A 26872-nucleotide genomic window follows, 5' to 3' on the forward strand; every position below is an offset into this window, starting at 1 on the left:
TTCAGGGAGCTGCTGCGCAGGCGCGAGGTCACAGGAGCAAAGATGGCGCCCATATTCGGAGTGACCCTGAGCCGGTGTCTGAGAGTGAGTGACATCACCAGCAATCACACACTGACCCTGAGCCAGAGTGGGGAGAGGGTGACACCAGTGACAGAGGGTGACCCCCCACCACACACACACACACACACACAGAGTGACGCCACGCAGTGACAGAGAGTGACGCCACACACAGAGTGACCCCCACACACACAGAGTGACATCACACACAGAGTAACATCACACACAGAGTGACATCACACACACAGAGTGACATCACACACAGAGTGACCCCACACACAGAGTAACATCACACACAGAGTGACATCACACACAGAGTGACATCACACACACAGAGTGACCCCACACACAGAGTGACCCCACACACAGAGTAACATCACACACAGAGTGACCCCACACACAGAGTGACGCCACACACAGAGTGACATCACACACAGAGTGACCCCACACACAGAGTGACGCCACACACAGAGTGACATCACACACAGAGTGACATCACACACAGAGTGACATCACACAGTGACTGACAGAGGGTGACCCCCACACACAGAGTGACGCCACACACAAAGTGACCCCACACACAGAGTGACATCACATACAGAGTGACCCCACATACAGAGTGACATCACACACAAAGTGACCCCACACACAGAGTGACATCACACACAAAGTGACCCCACACACAGAGTGACATCACACACAAAGTGACCCCACACACAGAGTGACGTCACACACAAAGTGACCCCACACACAGAGTGACCCCACACACAGAGTGACGCCACACACAGAGTGACGTCACACACAAAGTGACCCCACACACAGAGTGACATCACACACAAAGTGACCCCACACACAAAGTGACATCACACACAAAGTGACCCCACACACAGAGTGACCCCACACACAGAGTGACCCCACACACAGAGTGACCCCACACACAGAGTGACATCACACACAGTGACATCACACACAGAGTGACATCACACACACAGAGTGACATCACACACAGAGTGTCCCCACACACAGAGTGACCCCACACACAGAGTGACATCACACACAGAGTGACCCCACACACAGAGTGACATCACACACAGAGTGACCCCACACACAGAGTGACCCCACACACAGAGTGACATCACACACAGAGTGACATCACACACAGAGTGACGCCACACACAGAGTGACCCCACATACAGAGTGACATCACACACAGAGTGACCCCATACATAGAGTGACCCCACACACAGAGTGACATCACACACAGCCCCACACACAGAGTGACCCCACACACAGAGTGACATCACACACAGAGTGACATCACACACAGAGTGACATCACACAGTGACTGACAGAGGGTGACCCCCACACACAGAGTGACGCCACACACAGAGTGACGTCACACACAAAGTGACCCCACACACAGAGTGACATCACATACAGAGTGACCCCACATACAGAGTGACATCACACACAAAGTGACCCCACACACAGAGTGACATCACACACAAAGTGACCCCACACACAGAGTGACATCACACACAAAGTGACCCCACACACAGAGTGACGTCACACACAAAGTGACCCCACACACAGAGTGACATCACACACAAAGTGACCCCACACACAAAGTGACATCACACACAAAGTGACCCCACACACAGAGTGACCCCACACACAGAGTGACCCCACACACAGAGTGACCCCACACACAGAGTGACATCACCACAGTGACATCACACACAGAGTGACATCACACACACAGAGTGACATCACACACAGAGTGTCCCACACACAGAGTGACCCCACACACAGAGTGACATCACACACAGAGTGACCCCACACACAGAGTGACATCACACACAGAGTGACCCCACACACAGAGTGACCCCACACACAGAGTGACATCACACACAGAGTGACATCACACACAGAGTGACGCCACACACAGAGTGACCCCACATACAGAGTGACATCACACACAGAGTGACCCCATACATAGAGTGACCCCACACACAGAGTGACATCACACACAGCCCCACACACAGAGTGACCCCACACACAGAGTGACCCCACACACAGAGTGACCCCACACACAGAGTGACGCCACACACAGAGTGACCCCACACACAGAGTGACATCACACACAGAGTGACATCACACACAGAGTGACCCCACACACAGAGTGACATCACACAGTGACTGACAGAGGGTGACCCCCACACACAGAGTGACATCACACACAAAGTGACCCCACACACACAGTGACATCACACACAAAGTGACCCCACACACAGAGTGACATCACACACAGTGACATCACACACAGAGTGACATCACACACAGAGTGACCCCACATACAGAGTGACATCACACACAAAGTGACCCCACACACAGAGTGACATCACACACAGAGTGACCCCACACACAGAGTGACATCACACACAGAGAGTGATCCCACACACAGAGTGATCCCACACACAGAGTGACATCACACACAGAGTGACCCACACACAGAGTGACCCCACATACAGAGTGACATCACACACAGAGTGACCCCATACATAGAGTGACCCCACACACAGAGTGACGCCACACAGTGACAGAGAGTGACCCCACACACAGAGTGACCCCACACACAGAGTGACCCCACACACAGAGTGACCCCACACACAGAGTGACCCCACACACAGAGTGACATCACACACAGAGTGACATCACACACAGAGTGACCCCACACACAGAGTGACATCACACAGTGACTGACAGAGGGTGACCCCCACACACAGAGTGACGCCACACACAGAGTGACATCACACACAAAGTGACCCCACACACAGAGTGACATCACACACAAAGTGACGCCACATACAGAGTGACATCACACACAGAGTGACCCCACACACAGAGTGACCCCACATACAGAGTGACATCACACACAGAGTGACCCCATTCATAGAGTGACATCACACACAGAGTGACCCCACACACAGAGTGACGCCACACACAGAGTGACCCCATACATAGAGTGACCCCACACACAGAGTGACGCCACACAGTGACAGAGAGTGACCCCACACACAGAGTGACCCCACACACAGAGTGACCCCACACACAGAGTGACCCCACACACAGAGTGACCCCACACACAGAGTGACATCACACACAGTGACATCACACACAGAGTGACCCCACACACAGAGTGACATCACACAGTGACTGACAGAGGGTGACCCCCACACACAGAGTGACGCCACACACAGAGTGACATCACACACAAAGTGACCCCACACACAGAGTGACATCACACACAAAGTGACGCCACATACAGAGTGACATCACACACAGAGTGACCCCACACACAGAGTGACCCCACATACAGAGTGACATCACACACAGAGTGACCCCATTCATAGAGTGACATCACACACAGAGTGACCCCACACACAGAGTGACGCCACACAGTGACGGAGAGTGACCCCACACACAGAGTGACTCCACACACAGAGTGACCCCACACAGTGACAGAGAGTGACCCCACACACAGAGTGACGCCACACAGTGACAGAGAGTGACCCCACACACAGAGTGACCCCACACACAGAGTGACTCCACACACAGAGTGACCCCACACAGTGACAGAGACTGACCCCACACACAGAGTGACCCCACACAGTGACAGAGAGTGACCCCACACACAGAGTGACGCCACACAGTGACACAGAGTGACACCACACAGTGACAGAGACCACGAGACCGTGTCTGAGAGGGACCAGAGAAAGGGTGATCACAAACCAATAATACAGTGACAGAGTGAAAACAGAGAACAGTGACAGAGGGTCATAGCAAAGAATAATAATGTAGAGTAACAGAGCGTGACCCTGGGTGGTGGGGGGAGAGCGAATGACAGAGTGTCGGGGAAGCGTGTGGAGCGACTTGTGTGGTGACGAGGAGTGTGGCGAGCGACGTGGGGAGGGTGGGGAGTGTCGAGCAGCGTGGAGAGTGACAGCATGACAAGGAATGACGGAGCCTGGTGGGGCGTGTGGAGAGCGATGGGGGAGATTGGAGGGCAAGAACGGTGGGCTGGGGGGGGGGGGGGGTGGGGGGGGAAGCCAATGCAAGAGCTACTCCAGTGTAAAATGGCTGCCTTGAGAAATGGCAGGTTTCAGGTTTTCATTTAGTTATAGTCTTCATCTGTAGATCAAAATAGTGAGCACTTATAACTTGACTTTCAAGCTTCTGTACTTCCCGACCCGGAAAAAAGGAGCTTTATCCTTCGTTGCTACTCATTCTGGAAAAAGCACAACGTTTGAACTCAGCACAAGGCCTTAAATTCACGGAGGATCATGTTGCTACCTTACGGATGATGGGTGTTGATGGGATCGTGTTTCCTATTTGGTCTATACTTGGATAATATCCAACGCGGTAGATGAAAGTACAGCTAAGATTCAGTTTTGTTTTGTACAGTGCCTGTGGAATAAGTGTTGTTGGTTTTTCTATGTATTAGTTGCTCTGGCTGTCTTTTTGCAACCGTTTGATTGTAGCACATCAAAAGTACTTCACAAAATGAATTTTGTTCGCCCACAAATATACAGTTAATTCACTTTACAATGTGTTCTGTGAAGCGCTTTGGGACGTCCTCCCGACGTGAAAAGCGCTATATCAAATGCAAGGATTATTATTATTATTATTATTTTTCAGTACAGTGAAACCATACAAATTGCAGTGACTAATTATGCTGGCAAATAGTTATCTAACCTGCCAAGCCACATTTCCACATTTCATTGCAATAAACAACACAAGAACAACAATACAAATTTATATAGCACATTACATGTCAGGAGAATGTCTCAAGATGCTGGACAGTCTAAGGTTTGCACCCAAGGTGTGGGTCGGGGCCATTAGGGAAAGGGGTAGGGGAAGGAAAGATGGCTAAAAGCGTGGTCTAAGAGCAGGGGTGGGCAATTATGTTGGCTGGAGGGCCACTTTCTGAGTTTTAGTAAGCTTCGCGGGCCACACACACTTAATATAAATGCAAATGCTTAATACTAGCTCAAAATTAAGTCTTACAGAGGTGCTGTAGTTCTAAAGTTGTAATCCGGATTGTAAGGTAGGAGCATAGTAAAGATGGTTGTCCTTAACTTCATTTCCTGGTCAGGAAGGAACGTCAAGGCAGGCATCTTGACCATGTGCCTCCTTACAACATGGTCCCTTGATGTCTCTTCATATCTGTGGATGTGCACCACACAAGGCAGAGCGAAACCTTCGGCAAATTTACTTACTCCACACACCTAATAGTAATCCCTCCAAAGCAATAATAAATTGGTCATTTTCAATCCACGACTGTTTGTGGGACACTGCTGGGCGCAATTGGCTGCTTCGTTTTAACCACAAATATACAGTCAATTCACTTTACAGCATATTCTGTGAAGCGCTTTGAGACGTCTAGAAGACGTGAAAAGCACTATATCAAATGCAAGGATTATTATATTATTATTACTTATACATGCATACGATAAAGTCTATATAATTGACATTCATTAAAATTAGGTTAAATAAAAACAACTCATTGAGCAGACATTTATTCGATATTTATTCATTTATTCACATATTGATGAGAATGTGAGAAGCTCACTCAATGGGAAGAATTAAAGCGCTGATACGCGTTAACCAGACAATTGAAGTCAGGCATCGTCTCGGTTGTTGCAATGCGGAGTACTGCTGCAAGGTGGTCATCGGTCATCACAGATCTATGTTTTGATTTATTGAATTTCATCACAGAAAATGTCTCCTTGCTGTTGATCCTTGTATGTTGATCCAAACAGCATAAGCATCTCCTCCGGGCATGAGCCTTTATTTTTGGAAAAGTATATTCATTAAGAGAGGTATAAAAACTGGGAATTGCTCCGAAAGCAATGGATCACATTGCATGTCAATAAGCTTGAGTTGGAGGTCAAATGGGGCTTTGTCAACATCAAATGAGAAAGGTGAAGAGACCAAAGACAGGTCATTTTCGATCAAATTGAAATCCTGGAATTGGCAAGAAAATTCGTCATGAAGGTCAAGTAGTGGCGAAGTATACTTTTTAAGGCTTTGATCGCAAACAATAAATCTGCTGCAAAGTTGGAAAGTGGGCAAACAGCCTGTTTCCTATCTGATGCGGTAAAATAAATAATTTTGTCATAAATGACTTGACACTGCAATACAAATCATGCGCAAAGGCCCCCTTCCGTTGCAGTTTTGAATTCAGTTCATTCATGTGGCCCATGATATCATGGGCAAATGCGAAATCAGAGAGCCAATTCGCATCATTCAGCTGTGGGAAATCCGAATCTTTTTCTTTCATGACCAAAAATAAGTCAGTCTCTATTCTCAGTTCCCACACTCTTTTCAAGACCTTTCCTAAACTAAGCCATCTTACATTCGTGTGATACAGAACATCCGTGTGCTCGGCTTCCAATTCCTCAAGCACAGTTACAAATTGCCTGTGGTTTAATCCTCTTGCTCAAATGTAGTTGACCACTTTCGTAACTGTGTCCACGACATTGAACATTCTTACAGAGGACCTCTTTGTGGATAATGCAGTGTAGAAAAACAATATTCTGTTCTGGATTTGTTTCTTTGACTTGATCTTGAATTCTTTTCAGTAACCCAACATTTTTGCCTGGGAGATTTGGGCTTCCATCGGTCGTCACATTCGCCATTTTTTTCCACTCCACTCCTAATTTTAAGATACACTTATTTACTGCCTCCAAAAAGTCTTCTCCAGTCATCATATCTTTCATTGACTGCATTGCTGCCAATTCTTCTGTGAGCTCAAAATGTTTGGTGATACCTCGAATAAAAATTATCAACTGGGCTGTGTCTTTGACATCACAACTCTCATCAAGTGCCAGTGAAAAACATGGAAAATTGCTTACTTTATTTTGTAACTGCAGATACAGGTTCTCAGAGATATCCTCGACACGTCTCACAATAGTTCGCCTTGACAAGCTAATGTTCTCAAACTGGTTTTTCTTATCTGGGCATAAAATCGAGGCAGAGTCAACCATAATTTCCTTTATAAATTCTCCTTCAGAGAATGGTTTGCTGTTCTTGGCGAGTTTGTGTGCAATCACGTAACTCACTCTTGGAATCTCATCCTGGGACGCAAATTGTTTTGTGAAAAAGCTTTGCTCTTCTTGCATTCGAACAACCATCTCATCAGCTTTCTTTCCTTTTTCTTCGGCAGAAACGTTCTTATATTTGCGAGCATGTTTGCTCTCAAAATGGCGATTCAAGTTGTATTCTTTGAGCACTGCCACAATTTCTTTGCAAATTACGCACACAGCTTTTCCACCCACACCGGTAAAAAAATATTTAGAAGTCCATTCTTTGTTGAATATTCGGCCTTCAGCGTTCACCTTCCGCTTCTTTGATAAACTCATTTCGAATTAACGTCCACTTCAGTGCGCGCGTGTTTGAAAATTTGCCGATTGATACATTTCTGACGTCAGCCTGATTCAACATTTAAGGGAGCCTGCGCTTAACTGAGCAGTGTGATTGGCTAATGTTCCCAGTCTGGTTCAAATGCGAAATTTGTGGAGAAAAAAGCTAACGACTTTAGCAATTAAAAATCGATGCTGTGACAAAAGTAAGAAACGTAAGGGACGCATTTAAAACTGATCCTTTCTGGCACTAACAAACTATAATTTTTTCTATTGCTAAACACAATGATGGGTCGGATAGAATCATTTGGGGGGCCGGTTACGGCCCGTGGACCGTATTTTGCCCACCCCTGTTCTAAGAGGAAGGTCTTGAGGCAGACCTTGAAGGAGCCGAGGCAATGGTTGAGTCGAAGGCATTCTGGATGGAGCCCCAGAGAGTGGGGGCAGATAGGCTGAAAGCCTGACTGTCGCTGATGGGGTGGGCAGGGCAGGGAACATGAAGTTGGCTGGTGCCCACTGAGCCAGGGACTGTTTTTTAGGGTTTGAGGAGGTCACAGAAGTAGGGTGAGGAGAAACGTTGGAAGGATTTAAAGGTTAGAACAAGGATCTTGAACTCGATACAATGGGCAGCCGGTGGAGTCAGGCGAGGATGGGTGTACTATGCTCATGGAGTAGTGTGGGGAAATGAACATGCGAGCAATTGTATGAACAGCAATAAAGTGAATCGCAGTTTCTAAGTTAGATGTGTTTTTTTGTAGAAGATCCCCGCAGCTTGTCGAACTGGAGTTCGCAACTTCCACTTTGCTGTCTATGGAAAGCAAAACAAGAAAACCGCCACAGTTTCAGATGCAGTAAGTAAAGATCTGTAAAGCTTAAATCTATAACCAGCAGTCTTTCGATGTAGGTTTCTCTTTCCTGAATTACATGCTTCACTGCATCAGGTATTTTGCATTACCCATCTGCTGCAGTAAAATTCTGATCTGTATAACTTGTTTAATCGCCTACGCCGTACATCTGTCCAAGTCTCGTTGAATTTCCTGTAACTTATGCAAGTTTCACAAAGCTCACACTTTGCATAAGTCATGTTAAATGTATGGTCCCAACAGGTACGACTTATTTGCGATTTACTGTATATCTTCATTACCCCTGTTGCATTTGACATCCTTCATTGCAAGTACACAAAATTATGTACTGAATTTCAGATCCAAAGTATCAAAGCTTAGTGTTTACTTTTCAAGTTATTTTTAAGTTGTGTGATTTTGTATACTGTATGAATATTAAACCAACAGTGATGCACTCAATTCGAGATGATTTTCAAGATAGTAAAGGGAACTGAGTGGAAAATGATTCAATTGAGTGTAACCTATTGCTCCAGAATCCCAAACAAGGGGGTGTAAATGTAATCTTAAAAAGTAGTGAAAGGAGACATTTCTTCACTCACAGTTGCGGAATTTACTTCCTCAAGGAACTATTAATGCATAGTCAGTGGGAATGTTTGTGGGAAGAAGATAAATACTTGGTTAGTAAGGGTATCAGGGTGGAGGGAATAGAGAAGATAGACAAAAGGTATTGAGTTTCAGGTGTATGAAAATGGTGGAGCAGGCTTGATGGTTAAATGGCCTTGTTCCGTTGCTATTTTTTCAAGAGTCCAAGCTGTGGATTTGGGGGAAATAAGTGGAAGCTTGGGTTGTAATCTCTGACTCAAGTTACAGTGTCTTAAGTGGGAGGTTCAAATAGGAATGCACATTGCCTGTGCTCTAATGGTTAATTATTTCAAGGTTTATTTGAAGAAATTTTTTTTTATGCGAGTATAAAGAATTTCAGTTAATAAATGTCTGGTTTCCAAACATCACTAAAGGAACAGCCATATATAGTGCACAAAGTGATGATGCCATACTCCCTTTAGATTTATTAAAGTGTGTGTATGTGTGTCGATTGGCAGATCGCTTTCTGGGGGTAGTAATGCCTTAAAAAAAATGTGGCCACTCAATCCACGACTGTTTATGGGACACTGGCTGCCATGTTTCGCCCAAAAAATATACAGTCACTGCACTTTACAGTATATTCTGTGAAGTGCTTTGAGACGTCTCAATGATGTGATAAGGCGCTATATGAAATACAAGGGTTATTATTATTACATCCCTTCTATTTTTATTCATTATTGCACATCTGATGCTCACCAGAATATAGCCATGTTTGCAATATTCTCAAGACTGATGTTGGTTGCATTAAACAAAGTTCTGAGAGATGGTAAAAGGGCTCACATGCTCGGAGAAATGCATTGAACTTTCAACCAGCCTGCGATAAGACAATGTTTCACTCGTAAAGCAAAGTTCAATTGTGATGTCCTTGCCAGCCTCAAAAGTTTTTATTGATGTAACAATTTCTAATCAAATTTATTTAGCATTAAGATTATATCTGCTGCCTCGTGCAGAGATCACATAGTCCTTTCCAATGTGATATCTATTTTTCTAATCAAAAGTAGTAATATACATATTTTTAAAATGTAACCGAAGATTGCAAAGGGTTAATGAATTTAATTTTCAATGAGTTTCTTCCTCATTGCCTAATGCCACACGAATACTAAACCCCAAACCTCTACACAGCAACAACCGATTCTAAAGAAAAGGAATAAAGGATAGCAATTTCTCCCGGTGAAAAATACAGTATTCAAATGACAGAAAATCCGTTAGTAATTATTTTTCAAATTGCAATTTATGCACTTAAAATAGTCCACTGCAATAAGAGGAAAAAAATAGAAATAGCTTTGCAAACACAATTGAGTCACAATATGCGAATTTGTAAAAATGATTACTCTAGTGGACCCTCTGAAACACTGTGGTGTCTGAGTGACGTTCTATCAGGTCAGTTTACACTGCATCCAGGATTTACTATTTACGATCAGCGTGAATTAGACTGAAGATTAGCAGAAGCTGGGTATCGTTTGGGAATGAGATTTGTCTTGAGTTCTTATTCATTATGCGATGCAATAAACTGGTTTCTGATTCAAACACATTTCTTTGGATATTAATTGACTATTTTAAGTGATCTGTTTGTAAAAGTTAAAATGCTGATCAGTGGTTATCAAATGTTCATAGTTTTTTTAAGGTTTCAGTTTGAGTTTTTTTTACTGTTACGTGTTTTTTGTGTGGTATGTGTATGTGTATTAGCTCTAGAACCTGCTGTTGGTAACCATCTGTTTCCCATTTTGCACAGGTCTCAACTCAGTACCCTGTGGTCGATCATGAGTTTGATGCTGTTGTTGTTGGAGCAGGTGGAGCTGGCTTGCGAGCAGCTTTCGGTTTATCCGAGGCTGGCTTTAACACTGCATGTATTACAAAACTCTTTCCTACAAGATCACACACCGTCGCAGCACAGGTGAGATTAGATCCCTACTGAAGTACTGCTTCTCATTTAGTTTGGGGGTCTAATGTGCAATGGGTTGAAGCAGCACATTTCATTGTTTTGGTAAACACGATCTTGAATTCTTGAATTGACAGAACTTTTTTATTCTGCATAAACACCACTGATCAAAAGTGAAGAAGTCTCCACAGTGCTGTGATACCTTTAATACCTCCGCGACTGATTAAAACTGCACCAACCTTCCACTCTCAATGTTCTGCAGGCACCGGCCTGCTCCATGCCCACCACTGGCAGTCGAGCCTATATCCTTCTCTGCCCCCACCCTTTGGAACTCCATCCCAGAGAGACTCCGCTTCATGCTTTCTCTTGCATCCATCAAGACCATCTCAAGACCTTCCTTTTTCAATCGTGCATTCGGTCATCTTCCCTCCTCCACCCCCTCTTGCTCTCCACCCCTCTCTGATGTCAACCCGCAGCTGGGCTGCAAACCCCTTATTGTCCAGCGCCTTACGATGTTATCCTGACGTGAAAGGTGCTATATAAATGTTGTAACTGGCAAATTTTGTAACTTCACCATTACCAATATAATTCAGTGTCCTGATTCAAATTTGGCTGCTTTTTGTATATTAATGGCTATGAAATGCACCAAAGGGGGAGTGTAATATACAGCACTGGACACTGGAGACATTTTTAAAAATTTTGCAGGGTGGAATAAATGCTGCCCTGGGTAATATGGAGAGTGATGATTGGAGATGGCATTTCTACGACACAGTGAAGGGATCCGACTGGCTGGGAGATCAAGATGCGATTCACTACATGACTGAGCAGGCACCAGCAGCTGTTATTGAGGTATGATCTCTTGCAATTTTCTGATCCATAAAACTATCCATGTTGTCCAAAAGAAAATTTATTATCAGGACTAGATAGTGCAGTGGGTCATTACTTACTGGCCTTTCATCTCGGTCAGTCTGGCTCAGTTGGTTGATTCTCGCATTTGAGTCAGAAGATGGTGGGTTCAAGCCCTAAGTTAGGAGTTGGAACTTAAACACTCAGATACAATGCTGAGGGTGTACTGTATTGTCGGAGGTTCCATCCTTCAGATTGAGAGAGTAAAACCGAGGTCCCATCTGCCTGTTCAGATGGATGTTAAGGATCTTGTGGCACTATTTAAAAAGAGAAGGGATCTTCACCCGGTGTCCTGGCCAACAATCTCCCAAATAAAATTGGTCTTTGATTTTATGGCTGTTTCTGGTCAATGTTATGCACAAATTGGCTGGTGCCTTTGCCCACAAAATACACAGTCACTCTACTTACAGTATAACAATAATAATCCTTGCATTTGACTGCCTCTTACCGCAGGCCACCACTCTTTCATTACATCCTGGCTTTACTACGCCAACTGCCTGCTCACTGGACTTCCCAACTCTTCCCTCCACAAGCTGCAGATTATTCAGAGCTCTGCAGCTCGTGTCCTCTCCCACACCAGGGCCTGGGAACCTATCACCCCCATTCTTGACCGGCTTCACTGGCACCCCATTCTCAGAGAATCTGGTACAAAACCATCGTCCTTACCTTAAAGGCCATCTAAAGTCTTGCTCCCCCTACCTCTCCAACCCCATAACCCCACATCAGCCTGTCCACTCCCTCCGCTCAGCAGACACTGGCCTGCTTCAGGTCCCACGCACTTCTCGCCCCACCATTGGTGGTTGGGCATTCAGCATCTCTGCCGAACACTCTGGAACTCTATCCCGCAGTCCCTCTGCCTCAGCCCCTCTCTTGCCTCCTTCCAAGTCCTGTCTGAAGACCTTCCTCTTCCACCTGCCCTCCTCCCCTTCTGACCCCCAACTCCCCTGATTGTCCAGTGCCATGGGCTGTCTTTCCAATGTGAAGGGCACTATACAAGTGTAATTTTGTTGTTGCTGATATAGCAGCTTCGAGACATCTTAAAGCGCTTCCCAGAATATACTGTAAAGTCAGTTGACTATATTTTGTGGGCAAAACGTGGCAGCCAATTGTGCACAGCAGTGTCCCACAAAGAGTCATGGATTGAGTGACCAAATTATTATTATTTTTATTTATTTGTTTATTTTTTTGAATGGATTATTAACCCCAGAAAAGCGATTCAACAATTGAATAACAATTGGGATCCTACTTACTGCTAGGGGAACAGAGGCTTGCGGAGTAAGGAAACTTACCCAAAGTTTTGTCCTGCCAGGAATTGAACCCAGGTCCTCTCACTTGCGAGGTGAGTGCTCTGACCACTAATCTACAAGACTCCACAGTATATACTGTGAAGTACTTTGAGAAGTCCTCCGACATGAAGGGCACTATCATATGTAAGGGTTATTATTATAAATATTAGGACCATAAAGGCATAATTGCACACTTTCTCTTTTTGTCTTTGTGCCAGTTGGAAAATTATGGTATGCCATTCAGCAGAACTGAGGCTGGGAAGATTTATCAGCGTGCATTTGGTGGACAGAGTCTGCAGTTTGGAAAAGGAGGCCAAGCTCATCGTTGCTGTTGTGTTGCAGACCGAACTGGTCACTCCTTGTTGCACACATTGTATGGCCGGGTAAGATGCAGTCAGATTTTGCATGAAATCTGGTAACTGCAATATGTATTAAATTGCAAATTTTAAGTGTGTTTCCTATTATCCAGTTGCCACTTGTGCAGAGTCCAGATGAGTAAAATTGTTCCTGATATTAAGGAATGCTTGACATGGGCGATCAACTATACGAACGTGATATTTTACTTCCTGCAGTATTTCAGATTTCGTAACAAATCTCTGTGTCTGCCATCAGTTCTGAGCCTTAAATCCTACCCGATCGGTATGTTTCTGAAATGCTTGTTCAAGAGACAATTAAAGTGAATTAAAGTAAAGGTTCCTTTACCATCAGTATCTGGATCATGGGGACAGTGATGTGTTTATACTATTTGGTGGGAAGGTGTTGAATTCAGAGAAGAACTAAAAATAGATATTTAGCTTTTTTTAACCATTCTATCATTGCTCAAGTTTCAGCCACCAGCTGAGCGAGAAGTTGAGTGGTTATTTTTCTGTTTTGCTCCCAACGACATGTAGTGCTAGAATTCTGTTTTTTCACTTCTCGCCCACTCTCTCCCCTCATTGAAAGACATTGCTATCATCGCTTTGTTTGAGCTTCGAATGAAGGAACTATTTTGCATGTAAGGAACCCAATAAAAAAAAGCGATAATTTGTAATGGAATAAAACCTGTCTTGTTTTTCCAAAAAGGTTCAGTGTTTCTTAAATGAGGAACAACAGAACTAAGATGTTGCTGGAACTGTTCATATTAGAGACTTGGAGGTATATTGGGCAAGTTTACTTATTCCACACGCCTAATAATAATCCCTCCAAAATAATAATAAATTGGTCATTTTCAATCCATGACTGATTGTGGACACTGCTGTGCGCAATTGGCTGCCGCATTTTGCCCACAAATATACGGTCAATTCACTTTACAGCATATTCTGTAAGGCGCTTTGGGACGTCTAGAAGATGTGAAAAGCGCTATATCAAATGCAAGGATTATTATTATTATTATATTGTATGACTTCATGAGAAACCTACTCACTTGCTCTGGACACGCTCATGCACTTAAAAACTTGACACGGTAGTAACTCCCAAATCATTTTGTGATCGTGTTTGGATGTACATGTCTGAAAATCTTCTAAAAAATGTAGTGTGTGAAATGGATTCTTCCTCATGTATAACCAGAATTGTGATGTATGTTTACAGTCACTGAGGTATGACACCAGCTACTTTGTTGAATACTTTGCCCTGGATCTCCTGATGGAAGGTGGAGAATGTCGAGGTGTGATTGCACTGTGTATGGAGGATGGTTCTATTCATCGCTTTAGGGCCAATAACACTGTAATTGCTACTGGGTAAGAGGAATAGTAGATATTAAGAAATATGTTTTAAGAATTCCTAAATATTATTTTGCAAATCGATAATTGTATACCACATTCTGGATTACAGGTTGGTCCCTGCTGGTTCCAAAGCTAAACAAATGGTCTACTTCTGGGTTATCAGGTCGTGCCCAATGTTACTTCCTGTGTACTGCACACAGACAATACAGGAAGTGACAGTGGCGACCTGATGACCTGGAAGTCCCATTAATTTAAACAGGAAGCGAACATACTGGCTTCATGCATATGCAGTGATTGGGGACCACACACAAAAATCGTGTTATTAACCAATCTGCATCACAAAAAAAGTGTGTATTTACAGGGCTGTACAGTAGTTTCTTTAAAGAAAAAAAACATTTAAAATGTTTCAAATATTCAATTTTTATATGGACTCTTAAAAACTCAGTCCAATAATGCTCCCATCTCACCAGGTTTAAAAAAAACATTTTCCCTAACTCTTTAAATGTAACCAACAGCAGTCTGAGAATATTGGAAACATGGCTATATTCCAGTGATTATCAGATGTGCAACAATGAATAAAAATAGAGGAAATAAATCTAAAGGGAGTATGGAATCCTCATTTTGTGCACTACATATGGCAAGCCTCTGTTCCTTCGGTGATGTATGTCACAGGGTTAGTCAGGTGTCATGCAGAAAGGCTCTTTTGAGTTTTAAGTTCCTTTGAGATAGCTAGCTGACCATAGAAACGTGAATTGCTGGCTGGATATTCCTGCAAACTCTCCTGTAATGCACTTTCAGGGAGTTGTGTGGCTCAGGATTGATTTTCAGGCTAGTCCAGAATGCCCACTCCCATTGACGGAACCTCTTAATGGAGCTTGTAACTCCTGTAACTTTTATCGTACACCAGCAAATTGTCTTGGATTATAGGAAGCAGGTTCTATATAGATAGAGCAAAAAGCTTGTATTTCTAACAAGTAAGATACCTTTTGTGAATTTTCCTCCAAGTAGAGGGAGTGCTTTGAACAAAAACTGCTTCTTCAGGTCTTAGCCTTAGGCCAAAACTATTTTGTTAAAAAGAAAATCAAAGAAGCAGTGGGTTGGGTGTGAAAATGTTATTTGATCATATACTGTTTATTATGGCAAGCACTTATCCAATATGCTTTGAAAGTCTCCAGGTAAATTTATGACAGTTTATCCTTTATGAAGCAAAACTGTTAGATTAAATGTTCGTTCTGATTTGTAGTGGGTATGGGAGAGCCTACTTCAGCTGTACTTCAGCACATACAAACACTGGAGATGGAGTGGCCATGGTCACTAGAGCTGGGCTGCCCAACCAGGATTTGGAGTTTGTCCAGTTCCACCCAACAGGTAAGAGATGCTTGATTCCCAAAGACTGTTGTATCATATTTTCATCTTTCTTTTATAACAATCAAAGATGTTGTGGTAGCGACTGGAAAGGAAAAGCCTGTTGCAGATGTTTTCACAAACTGATCTGTGAAACAGGACTCAAACTTGATTTTCTCCATTCAATTATTGGAGTCGATGCAGGTCTGAATATGTTTTCACATTTTCTACCTCACTAATCCTAGTATCCTAATCACTACAACAGCATCAACAACAACTTGGATTTATATAGCGCCCTCCACGCTGGACGGCGTCTCAAAGGTGAGGTCGAAAAGAAAGGTCTTCAGCAGAGACCTGAAAATAGCGAGGCAAAGGGAGTGAGGAAGGGAATTTCAGAGCCTCGGGGCATAGTGGCTGAAGGCATGGCTGTCGAGGGTGGAGCAGAGGACTCAGGAGAGGAGGAGGAGGCTGGACCCGGAGGAACTAGGCCTAGTATATCTCACTCTATTAAATGAGAGCCGCAAAGATTAGCCGTGCTTTGTTCATCATCTGATTGTTCATTTTGCGTACCTGGAGGATCCTACTAACCATGTCTTACACGCACTGTGTTTTGGTCAGCAACTTCAGTTGTGTCACCACATTGACTTGGAAGCAAAAAGGAGAAATCAAAGCCACAGTTGCGGATGGCTTAGCCCAGCTGATTTGCTCTGCAGTGTAAAGTATATGACTCTCTGCAGATGGAAATCACTGGTGGCTCGTTGTTCTAGCAAACTACTCTTTCACCTCTGGTGACCTGGATTCAAATCTGTGTAAAATCTCCTGTCTGCAGTTATATCTGAAATGCGTTGCGCAATCTTAAGCAGGTTATTATTCATTATCAGTTCATAGAACAAACCACTGGAGGACCAACATTTAACAGAGGTTTGTAAGCACAGAATTTGTTGAGAAATTAGAGAATATTTGACATCTCTGTTGAGTTAATGCGGAACAACATCATCCACATATAGATGTCTCGATAACCATTTAATTAATGTTATAGTTAATCTCTTCTGAACTGATGCAGTTAAAGGCTTATTTGAGGTGCAGTGAATCGAGGCAACTTCCTGTTGCCTCTGGAGGTTAAAGGGTAAAACCTTTGTTCTGACCTTATCAACAGTGAGGGAGAGAGATTTGTGGAGCCCTGTGGTCCTCTTGCAAAAGATCTTGCTTCAAGAGATTTGATTTACTGTTCAGTAACCATTGAAATCCATGAAGGACAGAGAGAGCAATAGCATTCCCTTTTTCTTGACTTGGTGGTGACGGTGGCAACATCAGTGTGATCAGGGTGGCCAAGCGACTGTACCTTGGATTGAAGTGGGAGTAGTAGAAGCTTGAAGTGAGGGGAACCCTAAGATGGCTAAATATTTATATCCCTCAAATATTCAATACTTACTGTATTACCTTGGTATATTCATTGCAATCTTAGATAGTACTATATAAGAAGGCTGGCTGTGAGTACTAGGATTCAAGTAATTGGGAACATCTTTAAAATGGGTATTGGTATCCATTCGGTGATGGGAACTTACAGGAACATGTGTTCCAACAAGTTGCCATTAAACGTTTGAGTATGATTGTTTTTTTACAAACTAAACAATACAACAAGATGTTCCCCTGTATAAGTTTTACCTTATTATTTGAAAGGATTCTCCTTTTATGCGACCACTTTTAAAGTCTTACTTTGGGGTTTACTGGTAGCATTGGGGATTTTTTAAAAAACGTTTGCCCATCTAAGATATTATTAATAATAATGTAAATCATTATAATAAGAGATCAGGAAACGCTCAGGTACTACACTGATGTTTTCACTTTTCTAGGAATCTACGGTGCCGGTTGCCTTATTACTGAAGGCTGTCGTGGTGAAGGTGGAATTCTCATCAACAGTGAGGGAGAGAGATTCATGGAACGCTATGCTCCTGTTGCCAAAGATCTTGCTTCAAGAGATGTGGTTTCACGTTCGATGACCATTGAAATGCGTGAAGGACGGTAAGCATTAGATTCCCTTTTTGTATCTTTTCCCCAAGGATTGAACTATTTCAGGCGTTTTCCTCTCCTCTGGATTTCCATGTCGTGTACCACCTATAAGTGAAGGGGACAGAAGCCTACAGCGGGATCTGCTAGTTATTCATTGAACCAGCCACAAGGTGGTGCCACTGATTCACATATGGGCGCAAACCCAAAGTCTCTCACCTGAAATATCCTACATTTTTGAACTTGAGAGAATGGTCTTAAACTGAACATTCAGTGGAATCTGTTGAATGTTGATTACTTGATATATAATTGAACCTTGGTGCATTTGGAAACAAGAATGCATTTGGCTAATATGCAAATTTTACACTTCATTTGTAACAATTCTTATTTTTCGATTTTATGATCGCAAAGTTTTCAATAAATAATTGATTGTAGTGATTTTTATGCGGGGGAGGGGTTTCGTGGCTCTATTACCTGTATTTTGTATGTATGGGGTGGGGGCAGTTACATTATGTACTTTGTTAATACTTTTACAGTATTTTGTTAAGTGCCTTGGGACATCCTTCTGATGTGAAAGGCATGATATAGATGTAAATTTGCATTGTATCCAAAATCAGTAATCAGGTGCAGGTGTAATAATTCAATCTCTGCTTGATCAATTGTCATCTATCTTGTTTGAACATCCCCTCCTGGCGTGTTGTTGTACTGGCTTGTAGTTTCCAAATGGATAAGGCTTTTAGTTTGATTTTTGGCGACAAGCTCTTTATTCTCCAAACAGTGGCTGTGGCCCCGATAAGGACCATGTGTACCTACAGCTGCACCATTTGCCACCCCAACAGCTGGCTACACGTCTTCCTGGTATTTCAGAGACCGCCATGATTTTTGCTGGAGTCGATGTCACTAAAGAGCCCATTCCAGTTCTTCCCACCGTGCATTACAATATGGGGGGTATCCCCACTAACTACAAAGGACAGGTAAGTCCTAGCCTACACTTCTGTCCTCTCTATAGTGGTTTGTAAGCTTGAGGTTCTTGTGACATGCTGGTGCATCACTTTGAAAGATAGGATTGCTAGAATGTCTTTATATTGCTTGTAGTTTTATTTGAATTTACACAAAAGCCCTATCTTTTTGTAAGTGTATTTTTGACTCCGAATTCTTAGTCTAGGCTGACACTTCCAGTGCAGTGCTGGGGACTGATGCAATGCTGGAGGTGCTGACCTTCGGATGAGATATTAAATCAAGGTCACCTCTGCTGTTAGGTGGACCTTAAGTATTCCATGGCACTATTTGAAAAGACAAGGGAGTTTTTTTCTGGTGTCCTGGCGACAATCAAATAAAACTGATCACTCACTCGGTAGCTGTTTGTGGGACATCGATGCGTGCAGATTGGTTGCAGAGTTCACCCACAAAATGCACACAGTAACACGATATCCTGTCTCAAAGACATGATGTAGCACTATGTCAAATGCAAAGATTATTATTATTACTTTAAAAATAGACTGAGCTAATTTACCTTTGAGGCTTTCAACTCTGAATTGTTTCTAGCATGTCAATGTTTTACATTATTGACCAGTGATTGATTATATACCCCTTTTATCAAGATTCTGTTAAAACACGTGCACAATTATTAGTTTACGTTAATGTGTATTTTTGTTCTTGCAGGCTATTAAGCAAGTAAACGGTAAAGATGAAGTGGTGCCTGGTCTCTATGCCTGTGGTGAGGCTGCTAGTGCTTCTGTTCATGGGGCTAATCGACTTGGTGCAAACTCTCTTCTCGACTTGGTGGTGTTTGGTCGAGCCTGTGCTCTATCCATCACTGAAGCCTGCAAACCTGGTCAGTCCTGACAATTTGGCATATTTAATAACAAAATAAAACCTTTGTATAATAACCTAAAAGGGTTGTGCCTCTATCTTTCTCTCTTGTCTCTCTCTCTCTCTCTCTCTCTCTGCTTCTTTCTTTCTCTACCTCTCACTCTGCACTCTCTTCTCACTCTCTGAGTCTCTAATAACTTTTTCTTCCTCGTTCTGATCCAATCCTTACACTGTGTAAAAGTACTGTGTAACACTGATCTTTTGAGATTTACCTTCATGCTTAGGGCAAAATCCTATTCTGTAAATGTGCAAAGTCAAACCTGTGAGCATGAGGTTACTAAAGCGTGGGTCACACCTAAAGCGACTATGACACAACTTTGCACTTGTGCACAAATTAATTTTTGGCTGGTGGACATTTTATCTACCACTTGCATGTAGGCCAAATACATTATAATAATAATAATAATAATAATCCTTGCATTTGATATAACGCTTTTCACGTCGGGAGGACGTCCCAAAGCACTTCACAGAACACACTAAAGTGAATTGACTGCATATTTGTGGGCGAACGCGGCAGCCAATTGCGCACAGCAATGTCCCACAAACAGTCGTAGATTGAAAATGACCAATTTATTATTGTTTTTGGTTTTGGAGGGATTATTATTAGGCTCTGTGTGGAGTAAGAAAACTTGCCCAAGGTTTCGTCCATTGGAGGATAGGGCTGGATACAGCCTTCCAGGTAGCATGTACGATACGCCTGCTTCACACTGTAGTCCGTCACTCGTTTTACAAACAAATGGGATTGTCACGATCGGTTTATTCCATTAGTAGTGTATTGGGTTTAAAGGTGCATGTTGCACAAATCATTTAACACATTTGCCTGTTTAAATGGAGAGCATCGGAGTAGGTTGCTTGTTTAGATTGGATTGGATAATGATATTTTCATTACTGGTTTCTGTACCAATTTCAGCTATATCTGCTTTCTGAATAGTACTATTGACAACTGAATTATTGTAATCTTCTTGTTACTCTGATATTGGTAGGTGAGGCTATTCCACCAATCAATCCAAGTTCTGGAGAGGAATCGGTGGCTAACCTCGATAAATTGCGATTTGCTAATGGAAGTATTCGAACGTCAGAACTTAGAATGAATATGCAAAAGGTGAGGACATTGTTTTACATCTTCCTTAATTCATACTTAGTGCTCAGTGTGATTTTTAAGGCTAACATCAGCCCAAGATTCCCCTTCCTCCAGTGGTGGTTAGAGGACTTTGACCTCGTGCCACCACCTCCACAGAAATCTGTAACTGATCTGATGATTTACAAGCCAGCTCCCTTTTTCTTTTTTTTACAGTGAGGGAACACATTCCTGACCTTCAGCTAGGTCAGGAATATGGTGGTGGGCATCAGGTTAAATTGATAGACTATATGCAGCTCATCACATCCTGGCTCGACTACACAAACTCCATGCTTGTCGACTTCCCCAACTCCCTCCACAGGCTGCAGATCATCTAGAACTCTGCAGCCCTTGTCCTCTCCTGCACCAGGCTCCGCGACCCTATCACCTCCAGCCTCGCCCGGCTCCACTAGCTCCCATCACTTAGAGATCCTGGTCCTCACCCTCAAAGCCCCCATGTCCTTGCTCCTTCCTACCTCTGTGATCTCCTAACCCCCGACCAACCTGTCCGCTCCCTCCGCTCAGCGGACTCCGGCCTGCAACTTCTCAATTCTCCTGATGTTAAAGGCACTATACAAATGTAATTTGTTGTTATTGCAGTGTTTTTCAATGAATTCATGATTGTTACAGTATATTGTATTTTGTTAGTGATTACTTTTCCTATCCAGCCTCAATGGGTGAGAGTTTCTGTTTTTTAATCAAAAAATGTGTTTCTCTTGATTCTTGATTCAATTATTTGAACGAACCAATGACTACCTCCATCATACCCTCCCATCTCTTCCTTGCTTGGTATCCAACCCCATCATTGTAAAGCGCCCTGAGCCATTACCCGACATGAAGGGCGCTATATAACTTGTTGCATTTATATTGTCCGTGTCCCTCACCCTGCACGACCCACCATTGGTGATCAGGACTTCAGCTTTTCTGCCCCCACCCTCTAGAACTCCATCCTGGAATCCCTCCTTCTCCCCCCTCCCTCCTCCCTTGCCTCCTTCAAGGCCTATTGCAAGACATTCCTTTTTGACCATACCTTCAACCACCCTCCCACCCCCACTCTACCTTCCACCTCCCTTGATTCCAACCCCCAGCTCGGGTGCAAGCTCTTACCTGTCCAGTGCCTTGGGACGTTCTTCCGACGTGAAAGGCACCATATAAATGTAATTTTATTATTGTTGTGTCTCCCTCAAAATATAGTCAATTCACTTTACAGTATATTCTGTGCAGCACTTTGAGATATATCGATGTGATAAGGCGCTACATCAAGTGCAAGCATGATTATTATTAACTGTTGATAAACATCTTGCCTTTGCTTTAGTAAGAGTTTTAAAGATGGAGTGTGGTGTTAACAATATCATTCAATTGGAAAGTTATAACTGGAGATGGGAGCTCCTTTTAAACCTGTCTTTAATAGTGCATGCAGAGCCACGCAGCTGTATTCCGTACTGGTCCAGTGTTGAAGGAAGGATGTGAACAATTGAGCAGTCTGTACAATTCTTTGGATGATCTCAAGACATTTGACAGAGGTAAATTTATTTTTCCTTCACTTCTACATGTAATTGGAGATGTTTATATGTAAAGCATATAAACATATTTATATGTCTACACAAGGTGGTTTTAGACAACAATACCTTGGGCTACTTCGCTTACCACTAAGAGTTAGACCAAGTTCATTTACATTGTGAGCCTTCTTTTGCCACTTACTGTCAAACAGATCATCCTGCCCTCTGTGTTTAGGAAAAATTCTCACCGTTACGAGCTGAACATTAATCATTTTAAATTCCACCATCGCCCTTCACATGTTAGGTTACAGTTCAATAGGTGCCGACAGCCTTCTGGGACCAAAGTGGCCATTGTTCATCTGTGATTTAGGGAATGTCAGGAAACCTTTTAACCATACCAGGCATTGCAGCTGGCTTAAATCTTATCCTCAACACTAAAATGTTCATTGATTGTCAAAGATGCTGATATATGTATAAACTGTTGTAATTGTCATTCACTTCTTGTTGTGTGTTAGACCTTGCCAACACAAATGTCTGACTTATTTACTTCCAAATCGGTAACTACACTTGACAATAATTACATATGAAGCACTTTGATGTCTGAATGTGATTACGATCTATATTATCTGAGTTCTTTTAAGGTTGAAAACCCAACTAAAATGTATTGTTTGATTCAGGCATTGTGTGGAACACTGACCTGATAGAGACCTTGGAGCTGCAGAACTTGATGCTTTGTGCCATGCAGACTATCAATGGTGCTGAGGCTCGCAAAGAGAGCAGAGGAGCACATGCCAGGGAGGATTTCAAGGTTTGAGTTTGAATAATTTCTTTGCCAACACTTCAACAATAATAGAAAATATAATTGGAAGGGATAGAATTGAAGACACTCGTGTTTTGTGTGGTCAACCTGGTGTTTGATACATGTAGAAACCCATCACCATTCCTAAGAGTATCTAAACCACACTGAGCCTTCGGCATATGCATTGAAAATTTCCCATGTCTGGAATGGAGCATGCAATCTCTCTCTAAAGGGACACATTCTCCTTACCTAATCCCGGAAAGAAATTAGGTGTAGGATGGCGAGAGCCGAGGCTTTGGCACCCGAGGGTGTGAGCTGGCTAACCCCAGCAAGCTGAAATTGTGTAGTTTATAATTGTGAACACTATCTGACTACCTTCTTCCTGCTTGTACAGCTAGGATCACTCTACCCATTGGGACTTTGGGTAACTCATTTGAACAAAGTGTAGAAAGCTATAGTGTAGCAGGAAGGTTTTGCTAATGTAATAAGACCAGAATGTGAATTACATCAATGGTGTCATATGTTTGAAGGGTTAGGGTAAAGCAGTCGAGGCTCAGCTTGTAAAGAATTTAGGAACATTAAGCAGGCGTGTGTTCTGTGGACAATAGTTTACAATGTGGAGATATTTGCTGGATTTGTACCTGTAGACATTTGTATGAAAAGTGCGACACATTCTCTTGAATGAACTTCATCCATGTTTTCATTATAGACGAGGATAGATGAATTTGATTTTTCCAAACCCGTGAAGGGCCAAGTTGAAAAAACATTTAGTGAACACTGGAGAAAGCACACGCTCTCTACTATGGATCCTAAGACTGGAAAGGTAAGTGTTTCAGTTCAGCCTTTTCTCTCTCTCTCCCTCTCTTATCTGGTTTAGCTTTCTCACTTTCACTGACTTTTTTCCTCTTTTCCTGACTTTTTCTCTGATCTTTTGCTCTCTCTCTTTCTCTCCCTGCAACCCTACATTGAACCTGCAGTAGATTGCTAAATAAACTCATCACACGTTGCCAGTTCATTCACTGAATCAAGGTTCTGAGAATTTTGCATATATGCAGATAATTAACTTTTTTAAAAATGACTTTGTACTTTGACATTAGAGCCCCGATGCAGGTAAACAGGCTATAGTTGTCATGTGGGTACGTGGCATTCTGCTGTATTTGTGTTCCATCAATATTTTTAAAAGCATCAATCAGGAGTATGTTTTAAGCCGGTATATTTTCAGTATGCTTGAGTTGCAATATGAAGACATTGTATTAAATGTATTTAATTGAGCTAGGTCCTTATATTTATCCTCTTAGAACAAAATCAATATTCACCGGGCATTGGTTGAATTAGGAAGCGGATATGGAGTAGACCTCCAAGTTTTATGAATAACTTGTGTTTTGTTTGATTTTAGGTTACCCTTGGCTATAGACCTGTAATCGACACCACTTTGAATGAAGACTGCTCCTCCGTCCCCCCAGCAATTCGCTCTTACTAAATGTCATGAGACAAGTATATCAGTTACAGGCATAAAAATGTACATGGTTAAAGCAGCGACATGTTCGTATTTGGTTATAATAATAATAATATTCTGTCCTAATGAAAAATAAAACATTTGCAGTTCTACTACACATTTTAACTGTTTTAATTTAAAGTACTGTACATAATGGACAAACTATTCCATATTAAAGTGGGCAAACTTATCAAGAAACAGTTCTAGATATTTACATGAAATGGAGGTGAAAATGTGACTTTCACTAATTGGAAGTCGCTGTGCTAATTGTGACTCACTGGATTTAACTAAAATTGCACCTTTCAGTAAGACGTTCGCTTAAAATTTGAGTTCTTGAAGGCCAGCAAATCTTGTTTGAGGTCACTGCTTTGATTTCCGACCTTTTGTCACTTGAGAAAACAAAACATTAATGCGCTTTTCCAAGCAAAAGGTTTGCAAAAGCGCATTTCGAACCCAACTTGTTTTATTCCTTAAAAATGCTCCACTCGCTGCATGGGCTTTACTGATGCAATATTGCTGAATAATATAACTATGTTATAATTTCAAACTAAAGTAGAGGTTATAATCTTCTTATAGAACATACCTGCTGTCCTGTTGGTTTAATGTAATGGAATCATTATCAGTAACGACAAAACTCATAACTCTTCTAAATGTTTACCCAATTTCAGTTGAACTATGAATTAAGGAGATCAGACACAAATGAAAGGGAAGATGATTGATGATCTTTACAGAATGCTTTAAGTTCTCTTGCTTGATTGTAAAAAAGATGAATTTTCTTTGCTACTGGAGTACTAACTTAGAATGGCCCAAGTATGTGTTGGCTGTTGCAGGGATATTATCGTTCTTCAAGAAGGAATAATGGTCATGTGCCATATTCACTGTGTGTTACATTGCTCTAAAATGTATTTTCAAAACAAAGTATTGCTTTATTTGCAAAAATTATTTAAACTGATGTTTTTTTCTAATTTCACAATACTGTTCCAAATAAAGCAATGAATGAAGCATCCACATTGCTCTTCAAAGTCCTTAGAAGTCGTATTGTCATGTTTGTGAGGAAAAAGCATTTGACGTTCGACCTTACTACTGGTCATGTTGTTGTTGATGATGATGATGCTACTAATGGGGCACTTAAAAGTAAGAATTTGTGACAAGCATGCCAATACAGCCAGTTAGGTTACAACAATAACTTGCATTTATATAGCACCCTTCGTGTGGAGCAGCGTCTTGGAGCGCTTAACAGTGCCTGAGCAGGGGGCGGGAGGAGGTGACCATAAGCATGGTCGAAGAGGCAGGTTGTACAGGAGTACTGTGCAGTATAACTATTGCACAAATGGATTGCTGCTATGGATGTCCAGTCTGAGCCTTGTACAAGTACATTCTTTTGATATATCGATGTGTGGATTGTGAGACTCATAAAAGGATTTGTAAATGGCAAATCTATTACGGTCAAAGCTCAGCATCAATCTCTACCAACGTCCATCAGATCGACGCCTGAAAACTTTAGAGTGAACCTTGTACATCCAGAACCTCACAATTCAGATCTCAGTGTTCACCACTTGGATCTTAGATGATGGACAGGAAGGAAATAGGTACAATTTAAAATTCTAGTTTGAATAACCACAGCACCAGAATGACAAGGTCCTCTTGGTCTTCTAGTGCTGCTAAAAGTTCAAACTTTGAACCTGGCATTCCAGAAATAGAGCTGCACTGCTGTGCTCTCCTATGGATATGATTAAATAGCCAACCGGAAAACTGAGTCTTTCAAATTTATTGCTACTTATTCAATTTAACCTCTGGGGAAGCAGATGAAATAAAGTAGAGTATCTGCTTGGGAATAAGATTTCAGTTTATAGTGAAAGGAAACTAATGCCTCCATTCTTCATTTTCACATTCTTCCGTTCACAGTCCATCTGAATCCGGACGATTGGGAATTTCACAGCGACACTTTGTCTCTCCTCCTCTGCCAGCATTAAGATATCTCTTCTGATATTGTGCGATGTGTC

At 42.4% G+C, this 26872-nt stretch overlaps 1 protein-coding gene across 1 annotated transcript; it reads left to right on the top strand.

Annotated features, from left to right (window-relative positions):
- The first annotated feature begins 5 nt into the window (after positions 1 to 5).
- sdha (succinate dehydrogenase complex, subunit A, flavoprotein (Fp)) lies at positions 6 to 25894 on the top strand. Its single transcript, XM_007898119.2, has 15 exons — positions 6 to 84; positions 8240 to 8332; positions 10698 to 10859; positions 11550 to 11693; positions 13255 to 13419; positions 14603 to 14751; positions 15980 to 16104; positions 17934 to 18102; positions 18866 to 19061; positions 19750 to 19921; positions 20943 to 21061; positions 22488 to 22599; positions 23253 to 23383; positions 24084 to 24197; positions 24771 to 25894. Exons 1-15 carry the CDS (start codon positions 43 to 45, stop codon positions 24852 to 24854), a joined length of 1977 nt encoding a protein of 658 aa, XP_007896310.1. The 5' UTR covers positions 6 to 42; the 3' UTR covers positions 24855 to 25894.
- The last annotated feature ends 978 nt before the right edge of the window (positions 25895 to 26872 follow it).

This window comes from Callorhinchus milii, unplaced genomic scaffold, assembly GCF_018977255.1.
Source record: "Callorhinchus milii isolate IMCB2004 unplaced genomic scaffold, IMCB_Cmil_1.0 Scaffold2, whole genome shotgun sequence".
NCBI lineage: Eukaryota > Metazoa > Chordata > Chondrichthyes > Chimaeriformes > Callorhinchidae > Callorhinchus > Callorhinchus milii.

What these genes read in the sequence shown, in the direction of transcription:
- sdha (XM_007898119.2), top strand. Translation starts at nt 43, where the DNA reads ATGGCGCCCATATTCGGAGTGACCCTGAGCCGGTGTCTGAGA. An exon ending in CCGCCACAGTTTCAGATGCA is followed by an intron (nt 8,333 to 10,697) that starts GTAAGTAAAGAT and finishes CATTTTGCACAG; the next exon opens with GTCTCAACTCAGTACCCTGT. An exon ending in TTAGAATGAATATGCAAAAG is followed by an intron (nt 21,062 to 22,487) that starts GTGAGGACATTG and finishes TGTCTTTAATAG; the next exon opens with TGCATGCAGAGCCACGCAGC.